Raw genomic sequence first — 14,255 nt, forward strand, 5'->3', positions numbered from 1 at the left:
TTTCATCCTTGTATTTCTTCTTCTTTGATTCTTTCACCCAGCGAGGACAGTCAACAATGTAGTGTCCAGATTTCTTACATTTGTGGCAGGTTCTTTTCTTGTAGTCCTCAGATGAAGATTCTGATTTCCTCATATCTTTTCTTGAAGATTTACCAAACTGGCCATGCCTTGTAAACTTCTGGAATATCCTGACGAGCATTGCAAGCTCCTGTCCAAGTTCTTCAGGATCACCATTGCTGCAATCTGAGTCTTCTTCAGATGAGGAAATTGCTTTTGCCTTCAGCGCACGAGGTCTTGAGTAGCTTGGTCCATACAAATCTCTCTTTTCTTCCTGTTGGAATTCATGAGTATTACTCTTTCAAGTATATCAGCAGGATCAAGCATCTTATAGTCTCCTCTTTCTTGAATCATCAGAACTGGTGTATCAAATGATGGATCAAGAGATCTTAGCAGTTTCTTCACAACTTCATGGTCAGTGATGTCTCGAGCTCCCGGTGCTTGTAGTTCATTTGAGATGTCAGTGAGGCGATCAAAGGTATCTTGGCAGCTTTCATTGTCAAGCCTCTTGAAGCGATTGAAGAGATTGTGAAGAACATCAACACGAGAGTCACGTTGAGTTGAGATTCCTTCATTGACTTTGGACATCCTATCCCAGATAAGCTTAGCTGTGCCCAAAGCACTCACTCTGCCATACTGACCTTTACTCAAATGTCCACAGATGATATTCTTCGCTTCAGAATGAAGTTGCTTGAATTTCTTCACATCAGCAGCAGAGATAGTAGCAGTGATGGAGGGAATACCATGTTCCACAATGTACCAGAGATCATTGTCAATAGCCTGAAGATGCATCTGCATCTTGGTCTTCCAGTAGGGAAAGTCCTTTCCTTCGAAGGTAGGACATCCTGCAGTAACCTTGATCAAACCAAAATCACACAGAACAAGGGAGTACCTTGCTCTGATACCAATTGAAAGTGCGTTATATCGACTAGAGGGGGGTGAATAGGCGATTTTTAGAATTTCATCGCTGAGGAAATTCCTTGTGAGGAAATTCCTCAATGATTAATTAAGTGCAGAAAAAATAGCGCATGATCAGAAGTGCAAAGACTACTATAGCAAATTACTTGGTGAAGATTATGAAAATCGGTTTGCACAGAACGCAGGTACACAGAACGTAGGTGAAGATTAACTTGAGTGAACAATTTGAGGTTGAGGAAATTCAGAGAAAGTCTTCAGACAAATTCTTCAAACAGCACAGATGAAAGTCTTCAACATATAGTTTTGAGGAAATTAAAGAGTTGAAGAAATAGAACCCGTATCACGATGAAGCCAGTTTTTGATGACCCAGTTCCAACTGCTGTGACAGTTGTACGTCTGGTTTGGAGCGGCTTGGTATTGAAACCAAAGGACACACAGTCCCTACCGTATTCTCCTTGAGCTAAGGACACACAGCCCTCGCCCAACACTCGTGGTAAGTCTTGAGGGCAGACTTCCAAACCCTCACAAACTCGGTCACCCGGCGATCCACAATTGACTGCTGGATGCTCTACACCATGACGCCTAACCGTCTGGAGGATGCACAATCCTCAAAGGTAAAAGGCTTCAGTTCCACACAGGAACAAATTCTTCAGTGATGCTCGATCACTTGGTTTTTTGGTTTGGGGTTTGGTGTTTGGGGTATTTCCTCACGTGATGATTTACTCTCTAAGACTCTGAGGAATTTGGGTTGCTCTAAATGACAAGTGTCAGTTTCTCTCGGAGGAGCCAACCAGCTAGTGGTTGTGGGGGTGGCTATTTATAGCCAAGGAGCATCCCGACATTGTTTGGCATAAATGCCCTTAAATATTGTGATCGTTGGGTGGATAAGATCAGTGAGGTGGTGCGTGTCGCGGCAACGGTCGGAACTTTCAACTATGAAAGTCCTCATGTTTCTCATATTCCTCACTTTGAGGCTTTGGTAGGTTTAGGCTTGGGTTGAGCATCATGAGGAAATTCATTTCGTAGTATTACTTCGACCCCCTTTAACAGTACGGTGTTCCTATGACTCAGGAGTAAAGAAAATGAAACAGAAAGAGTGAATCTTCACTCTTCAACGTCTTCAGACAGTATTTCTTGAGGAACCACCGAATTCCTCATCTTCAATATCTTCATGAGGAATATTAATTTAATCGCAATTTCTTCACGATCAAAGTCTTCAAGATAAGACCAAAGTCTTCAGCCGAAGACATACATTTTTAGGGGTCGATATTCATCGTATAACTCAAACTACTCAATGACTTATAGAGCCTCTGTACACTTATAAACATATTAGTCTCTTAACCTACAAGTCTTCAAACCACCAAAATGACTAAGGGCACTAGATGCACTTAAAGTGGGGTTAGGTGTGTTTCCATGGGTTTGCATCAAGAGGTAGATCTCATTCAACCTATCAAGGATGACATCAAGTGGTGATCGTCATCAAGATTGCGGTCTGCAAGTTCAAGTGGAGCATCACGAAGATATCATGCTTGAAGCTTGCCGTCCATTGTGATGGCAATGAATTTGTGAAGATGTGTTGAAGAGTGTCTCACCCATCGTGAGTATGGGGGAGCAATCAATTAGTCTTCGTCAAACCAACGCAATCAAGAAAGGTGGTCCATCTTGAGGAAGCCAAGATCATCGTCATCTAGCTTAAGAGGACTAGGTGCAAGGTAGAGGTTTTCCCTTGATAGGTTTCTCTATTTTAGGATAGATTGGCGTATTGTCAAGGAGGGCTCTCAAGTAAGTAGCTTAATCGTATCGTTCGTTGAGAGCTCAAACCATTTGCATCCTTGCATCTTATTTCTTGGTTCTTGTTTTGGGTTTCTCTTTTTGAGTTTTTAGAGCTTACGGTCATCTTCATGACAAGCTCGAGTTAATCAAAATCGGAGTCCATATGGGTCTTCTATGTTTTCGATGTTGGAAGTTTTTGCTGGTTCTTCATTCATAGAGATCTCACATCTCAATGGTGAAACCCCCGGTATAACCGAGGTGATAAAAAAGTCGGTAAGGTGACGGTAAATTTCCCATGCCAACCAACGTGTCGAAGTAGGTCGGCATGATGGACGTCAACTTGAAGAAGCGACGGCGCGGCGATGCAACCGTAGGTTGGAATTTGTGACAAGGTCAATGCCGGCTTGCTAAAAGTGACCGTGCAGTGATGGCGGTGCGCCCAATCCGTTTAATTCATGGGGCGACGATGTCATCTTGACTATTAGTTGTCCTTCACGATGCCGAACACTTGGTCGGTTCGCCGAGGTGATGATCCGAGGTGGTTGTCGTCGGCTCGATGGAGCGACGGCGCACTCGATCTTGGCGCAGGTCGGTAGCCATGGAGCAACGTGATCGGGCCGGTTTGACATCGGCGCGAAGGTGAAGATTGTCTCGAAAAAGACTTCAAATTTGTGCGCACGTGTTTGAAAACAACACACAATACCCTAGGAAAAAAATTCTTCAAAAAGGATCTCCAAATCTTGCTCATGAAGAAAGATGAATTCAGGTCGGATTCATTTTCGTGCAGAAAACAGATCCGAAAATTAATGTACTTCTCGGACGTTTTTCGGAGTTTGGACGGTCGGATCGAGCTGAAATTTTGAGCGGTAATCGATATGAGAATTCCGCGGCCGATGAACGGCGGGATCTTAAAAACGATCTCCGAGCTAGCCGCTAGACTCCTCGCTGTAAACTCATCCAGATTCTCGTCCAAATTCGACAAGGCTCCGGTAGATTGGAGTTTGCCGGAGATTCCTCGATCGAAAGATGATGAAATTTTACAGGGTTATTCTAGACCCAATTCCGCACAATTTCACAGAATCAATCGTCAAAGCGACGCTCGAGGAAGCAGGGAAGACGAACACGAGTCACTGTCGAGAAAAATTGCACGGTTGCCCGAGGACGATGTTAACATTGAGCCACTGAGCTTCATGAATGATTCCCCGTTATCTTGGTAGAGATTGGAGATGATGACGATGAAAGTATCTCCGATCTTGATGATCGACGCGGAGCACAGTCCTCGGTTCAGCTGAGATGACCAGTCGAGCCGGCGTCGAAGATGTCGATATCGACAAGAAAGCTCGGTTCCGATGCGCAGATCGCGTCGAAGACGATCTGAATTCCCATCGCACCACGATGACTGCAAGCAGGCTCTCAATGAAAGCATCAATGTCGGTGTCAAATCCGGCATGCATATCTCGTAGTAGGGGTCCTGAGCTAGGCGTCTTGAAGCGATGATAACATGGAGACATGATTTTACCTAGGTTCGGGCTCTCTTAAGAAGATAATACCCTACGTCTTGCTTTTGATTGTATTGATATAGGGATAATACATAGTACAGGTATCTACCACAAGATTGTTGTAATGAATATAAGATTCTCCGGTCGTCTATTAACTAGTATGGTCTCGACTTATATAATGTACACAAGGCCTAGGATTTAGAGGAGTCATTGTCTTGTGCGCCAAGTCTTGAGGAATCTCCCTTGTATGCGTTGTCCGAACTGGCCCATTAATGAACCACCATGGGGGTTCTCGGCCTAACCCATTGATCGGGAGATGACGTTGTGACCACCCCATAATCCAGGACACCATCAAAGGGTGACGGTGGCGGGACGGTCGGCGGATTGAGGACGACAGTGACGATGATGGGACCTGCGGGTTGAGGATGACGATGGGAGCAACTTACAAAAGAAGAGAACGACAATGGTGGCAGTGGACACAAGGAGAGGACGGTGACGGTGGCAGCGGACGGCAACAACGACAAGAGTGAGAGTTAGAGAGAAAGAGAGACAGAGAAAGTGAGTGAAAAGGGGTAAGGGATGCGCGCATGCAGATACAGTCCATCGGACGCGATGGGCGCCTTAGATGACCCACCACTCCTACTTTGGGGTGGCGGGTGGCAATTTGATAGTCCCATTTAAACTGTCCATCTGAGATAACTTATTTGTAGCGGGCGGGACATACTGCCCGCCATAGGTAATATCTGCATCAATCTTTTAAGCTGGTTGCAGGCATTTACTTGTGGCGGGGTCTTTGGCATGCCTGTCGCTGCTGCCTACAACACCAGTGACGGACACGTCTAGGCATGAGCCATTGAAAGCATTACTCATGTGCCCATACTCAACGGTGCATATTTATGACGTGTGCTGCATTTCACGCGTCATTATTGTGCTTGTAGCTCTAATGGTCGTGTTGTGGTACCCGTCACTTGTACTTCTTCAAATTAGCTATGGCGGGTGATAAGTTTTGCCCGCTATTAAATTGTGTTTAGCTATAAACCCTTTCTCACTAGTGCGTGCACATGATAAATCAAGCACCACAATGTCGATGAACTAGAGAAAGATCATCAAGTTTTTCAGCTCACTCAAGGTTCTTTTTTTCAAACAAGGTGCTATCTTGTAGATTTTGTTTTTTAATAGTTTACTAGTGTAAAATTAGAGGTAATATCACTACTAGTGCTTAAACTTGTTACCGGTGTTTACTTTAGTGCCTGAACTTGAAAAATGCGTTAAACTGGTTCTAGAACTTGGCACAAGGATACATATACGGTGATAATCTCATCCATAGGCGTATAATGTGCTGATGTGGTACTACATTTTGACCAACATGCACACATGGCATAACAACGGACCCACATTTGTCAGCACAAAAAAAAACTAAACAGTAAAAATTGCAGCCTTTCGTCTCGAAAAATAAGCAAAATTAGCCATCAACTCTGCCTCCAAATTTTCTCATACTCCGCGGTGGTAAAGACTCTTAATGTTCGTCGAGGAAGACGTGTTAGTTTTATTAGAAACTTGTAAAAACTTTGTCAACTATGATCATAGTAATAAAAATAAATTTTAAATATTCATGTATCATAGATATTATACTGACAAATAGCTTAACTTATTTATAAATTGTTCAAGTAATTTTTAAAACTATTCACACTTTTATTAATATTTGCTTGTAATAACTTCCACTCGTGACACATATTCATGACTTTTACGTAACCGAAATACAGTCAGATGTAAATATTTATAATAATAAAATAATTTTAAGTTTTGCATTGTTATGAATATTTTTTTGTTATGCGAAAAATTCTTAAACAACAAACTTAGGAATTACAAAATGCGCATATAAATATTTAAATTTTTGAATAATTAAAAATATAATTATAAATTGTGATTTTTCTTTATGATATTATAAACTATACAAACATCTTTATAACAATAAATACAATTTAGTTTGTATGATTTGTGTCAAAAAAGTACATTAATACTATTTAAAATTACTTGAACATTATGTTAAAAATGTTATATTTTATATGTATAATATTTATAACACACTAGTATTTTAACTTTATATTTATTACTATATTTATAATTTACATAATTTTTGCAAATTTAAGAAAAAAAATAACATTGATCGCACTGATTCAAATTCATTGAAACCACTGAAAGCTAGTTCAAATTATTTGTACAATAAATTTTAACTGAGTTTTTTCCTTTGTACTGACATATGGGTCCGCTGATCATAGAGACATATGTAAAACAAGCCCTTTGTTAGAAGTGCCTCTCACGCTATGTGTGCATGCTAATTAAAATGTTGTGAGAGTCAGTGCATCATACGTCATATAGATAGGATTAACACTGTATTTGAACGCCTGTGCCAAGTTTTAGAACCAGTTCGATGAATTTTTTAAGTTCAGGCATCAAAGTGAACATGAGTGACAAGTTTAAGCACCATGGGTGATATTACCTCGTAAAATTATCTTAACATTGCTTTTGGATACTATACAATGTCATCAAGCATGTAGCATGGACTGTTTTTTTAACAGTCAAAGAGGTTACACTGCGTCTGTGGCAAGAGGAAGCTTCCTCACGGCCCATAGAACCTGATTATGCCTTCTCCATTTTCTTCACCTTGCGTGTTGCATGCGGCATGCCTTTAGTATTAAACTCACCGTGGTCAAACCTGATGGAATGTGTGGGTAGTTTTTTTTAGCGCGAGAGCGAATCAGATCAGATCGTATCCTGTTAATTAGGCATGCCTTTTAGCTTGAGATGTGTGCTTTCTTAGGTAAACGGAGTTTAAACTAGAGTGAGTCAACTATTCATGGTGCTTGCACGCACGCATTCATGTTGCATGGTATGCAATGCTACACAATTGCACGTGAGGTCGATCCTTGCATCTCACGCCTTTGGATCTCCACTTCTCAGGTTAAACACCTTCTACTTCTACTAGTAAAATGTTTATTGATTTGATCTCATGACATATATAAACATTTATCATGACAAATTCATGTGATGTGAAAGTACATTCCTTTTCCAAAAATGTGAAAGTACATCCAATAATAAATCTAATGGTATTGATTTGTTATTGTATATGTTAATATATTTGTCTATAAATTTTGTCAAAGTTTACAAAGCTAATACATGATGTAAATAAAAAACGGAGGGAGTACTAGTAGTAGTAACTTAATTAGGAGTTCATTATGTTGGTGAACTGAAGTGAGCGCAACCAATCAATCGTTCAATTCACTATGATTATCTTTGGCATTGCATGTGTGTCACACATGGCCGACGGATTCCTTGAATCGTCCAAGAAATGCTGGGATCGCACTATTCAAGCCTAAACTATCGTTGCAAATCTCTCTGGCGCGATTTCCTCTCTGCTGCGATTCTAATCAGTGATCACATGGCCCAGGCCATCCGATGGGGTTGCTCGAATTGCCCGAGAAGACATCAGATCTGCATGCATGCATGAGCCGTTGGGGTTGGGATACGCACGTCAAGGGTGTATAAAAGGGAGGGTGGTGAGCCCTTGAGAAGACACCACCCAAAGCACACTAGCTAGATCAACCAGGGCTTGCACTCTCCTCTTATACGCCAACGGCAATGGCCGCAGCTGCAGGCTTAGTTTGGGTGACCTTGCTCATGTGTGTTGCGCTCGGCGCCGGGCAACTTGATCGGGCGAGCATCCAGAAAGCTTTGGTTGCCGCCTTCTTCCCTGAAGGTTCCCTGCCGCCGCCCGTGAGGATATACTGCAGGGAGGACGCCGCGCTGAACGTGGGCATAGACGGCAACAACAATGTTGTCCTCGTAAACGCCGACTGCAGTGACTTGTCACAGGTTAGACTTCCTCTATAGTTAGCCCGATCCATCAATATACATATACGTACTGCTCTTTTTTTAATTTTATTTTGCGGGTGATCTATCTAAGTACTGCCATAGCTAATAGCTCATGAAAATACATGCAAACGCGTTCATGATTATGTATCTATTATTATCTATATGTAATTTAGCCCGTATTAACCGCCAACGTTGCATGCATGTCTGTGCAGAAATGGTTCCCTGTGTACATCCGCTCGTCCTTGGACAACGGAGAGATTGAGCGCAAGCCCTTCTTTCTGATGAATGCGCAGACGTCTCAGGTCATCACCATCCCAACATGGTCACGCAGCACTGGACAGAAGGTAGCGATAACGCATGTATTTACATCTAGCAATAGTACTATTTTAGTATTCCCTCCGTAAATTAACATAAGAGCGTTTAGATCACTATTTTAGTTATCTAAACACTCTTATATTAGTTTACAGGGAGTAGTACGCAGGCTTAAAATGTTGTTTTGATTAACATCTTGCCTGACCACTGCCTGATGAAACACGTACGTACCAACCTCCAGGTGGGACTGTCTAGCCCGCCGACCACCCTATTGCTGGTCAACACGTGGCTGCAAGAAGCAAGCAAGCAGCTGTGGACGCCGGAGAAGCCCACACGCACCGACGGCTTTTACAAACTGATTGTTACCAACGACGAGGATGCTAGCCTTAACGGCCTGTTGGGTGGCGTAAAGGTCGGAACGGAGGTCGGGATCTATTATTCGTCAGCAAATTCAGACAACGCCGTTTGGAAGCTTACTTCATCGATAACAAACTGCTACCCCTGATGAGCTACAACCTACAAGAGTCCACTCCCGGTTGTGCTTGCTCGTATGATTGCTGAAGAATAAATTTTACAATATTCGTTCCCTTATTTAATGTCCTCGTTCATCAAATTTCCCTTTTGTTAGTCCAGCAGCAATGTAAGCACAACCGAGTTCATCTATGATATTATTATATCTAATAATTGTTCCGGTTGGTCTAGCTACTAGCAATGTAAGCACAACTGAGTTCAGCTATGATATTATTTACTACTAAGAATTGTTCTTGTTGGTCCAGTAGCAATCCAAGCACAACTGAGTTCCGCTACGATATTATTTATCCACGCTCTCTCGTCGTTTTACATGTTCATGCCTGATTACTATTTATATACTAGCTAAATACCGTTGTGTCGCCATGCATGGAAGCAAAAAGGTTGTATATATATTTAGAAATATTGATCATAACATTACTGTAATCCACGAGCATGAGAATAGCATGCTGCTTTTTTCTCTATAGAAGCATATCATGTGTCTTATATATGACTATGTTGCGAAAACCTTACACTTGCTTCCCGCAATTAATCACATGAACCAAAAGCCCTGACCGAGATGTCTGGAATTCCGCCATCTCAAAAAACTCGAAAAATTATCAGACGAAATTGTAATATCAGAATTTGAATTGAACCAAAATTTAACCCAAAAACTAAAATCAAACGGAACAAATATTAGGAGTCCAACTTAACTCCCAGGAGTACGAAATATAGTGTTTAGCAAACTAGCACCAAGGATTAAAAAATCAGAATAAGAAGTATAACAGTTCAACACAAACCTCACAGATTAGTAAGAGACTTGACGGTCCACACAAACATCTTTCACAAAAAAGACATGCAGATCGCCGTGGAGCACCATCCCGCAGCCTTCACGAACGAACCAAAAGGAGAATGTTTGCTAATTGCATCGACCATCCAGCGAAAAATGCCTCACAAACATCTCTCACAAAAAACGGTCTTCTTGAGAGAGGCTGCAGGCTGCAGAGTTCGACGGCTTCAGCGCCAACCGTCAGAGGTTGGCGACAGGGGTAGTGGGGAGAATATCTGGTACTCCCAACTCTAGGGTGCTCCCGGTGCTCTAAATTCAGTAGCACATTTTTAAATATTCCAAAAATTCCGAAACAAGTTCAGCACATCGACACAACAACAATGTATGTTGTCAAAAAAATTCAAAACAAAATTTGAAACATAGCTTGAGATACGAAAATGACAAAATTGGCATCAATGTGACAATGGGCCAAATTTTGAAGCCCAACTTATGGTGTGTACTGTTTACTGTTAAATTTGTCATTTATGTTTCTCAAGCTATGTTTCGAATTTTGATTTTAATTATTTTAACAACATACATTGATGCTGTACCAATGTGCCGGATTTTTTTCAGAATTATTCGAACATTTAAAAATGTGCTATCGAGTTTGGAGCATCCGGAGCACCCTAGGGGTTCGGAGTACTGGATATTCTCCCAGGGGTCATGGAGGCGCGAACATGCATGAGCGGAAGGCATGAGTTGGGAGGTTGACGGCGAGAGTCGGGGGCACTCGTCTGCTGCTGTGCCGTGTGCACAGCGGCTTTGCCGCATCACACAAGAGGAGCAAATAAGCTTGTTTAGGGTCTTGGCGTACGGTTCGATCGTTTTGGCTGAGGCAAAGCTCATGCCCTGGGTGTTCATATGGGCTGACCATTTTCTGGATTAATCTCCATCAGTTTTGCAAAGGTTCTAGAACCTTCCTGAACTGCTTTTTCCCTTTAGTTATTTAACATTATTTTTTTTTCTTTTGTGTTTTCCTTTTCCTTTTCCTTTTTCTTCTTCTTTCTTCTTCCTTTTTACATTTTTTTCCTTTTATTTTCAAATTTCGAACATCTTTTGAAATCATGAACATTTTCTAAATTCGTGAACATTTTTATAAACATATGAACATTTTTTAAATCACTAACATTTTTTGAATTTGCGTACATTATTTGGAACATGTTATCCATTTTTTTAACCGGTGAACATTTTTAAAAATTTGGAAAAAAGTTTTGCATTTCAGGACCATTTTTGTTGTTTGACGAACTTCTTTTTAGTTCATGGGTACTTTTTGAGTCAGCGAACATTTTTCTGAATTTTGTGAACATTTTTTAAATTTAGGAACAATTTTCGAAATTCCTGAACATCTTTTATAAATAAAAAATTCATGAACATTACAAGATCGAACTCGTAAATACCTATTTTTTTATGGTTTGTTTGGCAGCGCATACCGCAATGCAGGGCTATCCACTGGTTACAGTTGTTCGAGGCTGCATCAGCGGCACCCAGAGATCTTATGCCAGGACAAGCCATACAGCTTTTCTGGATGGTGGAGTGATGGAGGAAAGTTTGTGCTAGTCTTGGTCATATGCTCTATGAAACGCTTAAGGCCTTTGGGATGGCTACCGGGAAATCCTGGAAAGCATGAAACATCTAACCCAGATTACTTGCAAAGTCAAGTGCACCAGATTGGCATAACTGTTGCTAGTGTACTGCCTGAAGAATCAGGTTTCTCATTGAATCATAGTGGACGAGAAGAGTACGTTTGTGGATGTTGCGCTTGCAAAGGACAATCTTATGTTTTCCTCATCAAGTCATCGGTGCACTTTATCTTGGCAGTCATCATCAAGGTATCAATGTGACCAAGGAATTGAGCCATCAGTTGACGTGTTGCATGCCAGATATAACCATGTGAGTTTCCTGTAGTTGCAGCGGAAAGACAAAAGAATTATTATTCTTATTGTTGTTGTAGGGTTAACATTATGGCACACAGTTTGCAAATAATACAGGGAAAGTTTGTGGGCTTTCACACCATGTTTATACACACGAAATGATAATGTTGCTCTATCATTGTAGTACATAAAAGTTCCAGGAAAAAACTAGAAAAAGTTTGGCTAATTATCAAAATCTAAAGAAGAAAATTTGCATTAATATAATGAACAATACTTGGAGTATATTGTGTTGAGATCTTCGAATAGTGTTCCATCAAGTTAAGTGTGTGGCTAGTCTCAGTCGACTGAGATTTAACCAAGTCTCAATCAAGTGACACAACATGCAAGAGATAAAAAGAAAAAAAGAAAAAAGTAATTTTTGCACGGATCTTAATGTAAGATCCCACTGATATAGCGTCGACTGAGACTTCATTAAGTATCAGTCGACTGAGACCTCGTTAAGTCTCAGTCGACTGAGACCGCAAGACTGTAAAGTTAAATTCACCTTACTGATGTGTTAGTCAAAAGGCTGAGCTAACATAAATATCCAGGTAACGGGTCTGAGTTCTGAGCTAATGCTAGCTTTCTGAATTCATGTGAAGCAATAACTGTACATGCAGATCACGTAAGGCCAGCAGGGAAGCCAAAAGTCACAACAAACACACAAACCAAGCAACGCCTGTCTATCCGAACTATCACGCGGATAGAGCTATTGAGTTCACGTAACAATTCGTTGGCATCTTCAGATCAGTAACAATTACTTGTTTCACCTTAGGGTTTCAGTCAAGCAATGCCTTTCCATCCGAACAATTGTCCTGTTTGCATGTTAACCCTAAGAGCGGTACCACTAGCATGCGCTAGCATAACCTTTCAACTCATCTTACCTCTTCAGCTCAGGATCAATCAAGATGTAATAGTATGCCTTCATTTATGATGTAGTACGATGGTTAGCAAGGAACTAACTAGAAAGTGACTAATTGAGGAAGGTTCCTGTCCACTGGCATCTGTAGATGTCCCTTGAATCATGGAAACATTTTCTAGCCATGGGTTTGATTACAGCTAAACATGCTCCAGAGTTTATCGTTTTATAGCAGCTGCAATCCCTATCCAACTTATCAATGCTATCTTCAAGGGAAAAGCCTGTAGAATGATATGATGCGCCTTGCCTCTCCAATAGGAGGGCCGAAGGTTATATATTGATATGATGATCGGTTGGTAACTAGAGATATACATGAGAGGGATAGGGATAGAAAGTTAAACATAAAGTTGTTACAACACACAATATCTATCCCTACAATATCTCATGTCTAACACCCTCTCTTAATCTAAGCTTCTCAAGTTTAGATTACGCTTAAATTCCTCAAATGGTCTTGTAGCTAGGGCCTTTGTGAAGCCGTCTGCAACTTGATCTCTTGAAGGAACAAACCGGATTTCCAATTCCTTGCTTGCAACTCTTTCTCGAACAAAGTGATAATCAATTTTAATATGTTTGGTCCTTGCATGAAAGACCGGATCTGCAGAAAGATATGTAGCACCAAGATTATCACACCAAAGACATGGAGTTTGTAACATATCCCAAGCTCCTTGAGCATTGCTTTCACCCATATAACTTCAGTTGTTGCATTTGCCAATGCCTTGTATTCTGCCTCAGTACTGGATCTAGAGACAGTTGCCTGTTTCTTGGCACACCATGATATGAGATTGGGTCCAAAGAAAACTGCAAACCCACCTGTAGATCTTCTATCATCCAAACAACCTGCCCAGTCAGAGTCAGAAAAAGCACTGACAAGTGTGGAAGGAGATTTACTGAAGGTGAGTCCAACATCCAAGGTGTGCTTAACATATCTCAAGATGCGCTTAGCAGCAGTCCAGTGAGCTGAGGTAGGTGCATGGAGAAACTGACAAACCTTATTGACTGCAAAGGAAATATCAGGCCTGGTGAGTGTCAAGTACTGAAGTGCTCCTACCAGACTTCTGTATTTTGTGCCATCCTCTGAATTCAAAGGAACCCCTTCTGCAAGGGACAATTTTTCGGCACTGGAAAGGGGTGTTGGTGACGGTTTGCATCCTTGTAACCCTGCCTTGTTCAAGAGATCAGATGCATATTTTACCTGAAAGAGATGAAGACCCCCTTCTTTATTTCTCTTGACCTCAATGCCAAGAAAGTAATGAAGATCTCCAAGATCCTTTAGAGCAAATTCTGAATTTAAATTCTTTAGAAGGGCAGTGATAGCTTCATTGGAGGAGCTAGTAACAATAATATCATCCACATAGATAAGTACAAAGATAGCTATCTATGACTTATTGTAAATGAACAAGGATGTATGTGTGCAGCTTAGAACTCAAACAAGAATACCATGCTCGTGGTGCTTGCTTGAGTCCATAGAGAGATTTATCAAGCCTGCAGATATGAGATGATTTATGTTTGTCCTCAAAACCAGGAGGTTGCTTCATATAAACTTCCTCTTCCAGAACACCGTGACGAAACGCATTCTGCACATCTAGCTGTCTGAGAATCCATCCTCTAGACACAGCAACTGATAAAACAAGGCGAATGGTAGCAGCTTTAACAACAGG

The 14,255-nt window shown here is 41.2% G+C and overlaps 1 protein-coding gene and 1 pseudogene across 1 annotated transcript; both read left to right on the plus strand.

The window, feature by feature from the left end:
* LOC123410324 overlaps positions 1-14,255 on the plus strand; it is a 120,221-nt pseudogene that overhangs the window by 78,341 nt on the left and 27,625 nt on the right.
* LOC123410325 lies at positions 7,815-9,187 on the plus strand. Its single transcript, XM_045103252.1, has 3 exons — positions 7,815-8,120; positions 8,333-8,464; positions 8,674-9,187. The coding sequence occupies exons 1-3, from the start codon at positions 7,887-7,889 to the stop codon at positions 8,935-8,937; spliced, it is 630 nt and encodes a 209-aa protein (XP_044959187.1). The 5' UTR covers positions 7,815-7,886; the 3' UTR covers positions 8,938-9,187.

This window comes from Hordeum vulgare, chromosome 7H, assembly GCF_904849725.1.
Source record: "Hordeum vulgare subsp. vulgare chromosome 7H, MorexV3_pseudomolecules_assembly, whole genome shotgun sequence".
NCBI lineage: Eukaryota > Viridiplantae > Streptophyta > Magnoliopsida > Poales > Poaceae > Hordeum > Hordeum vulgare.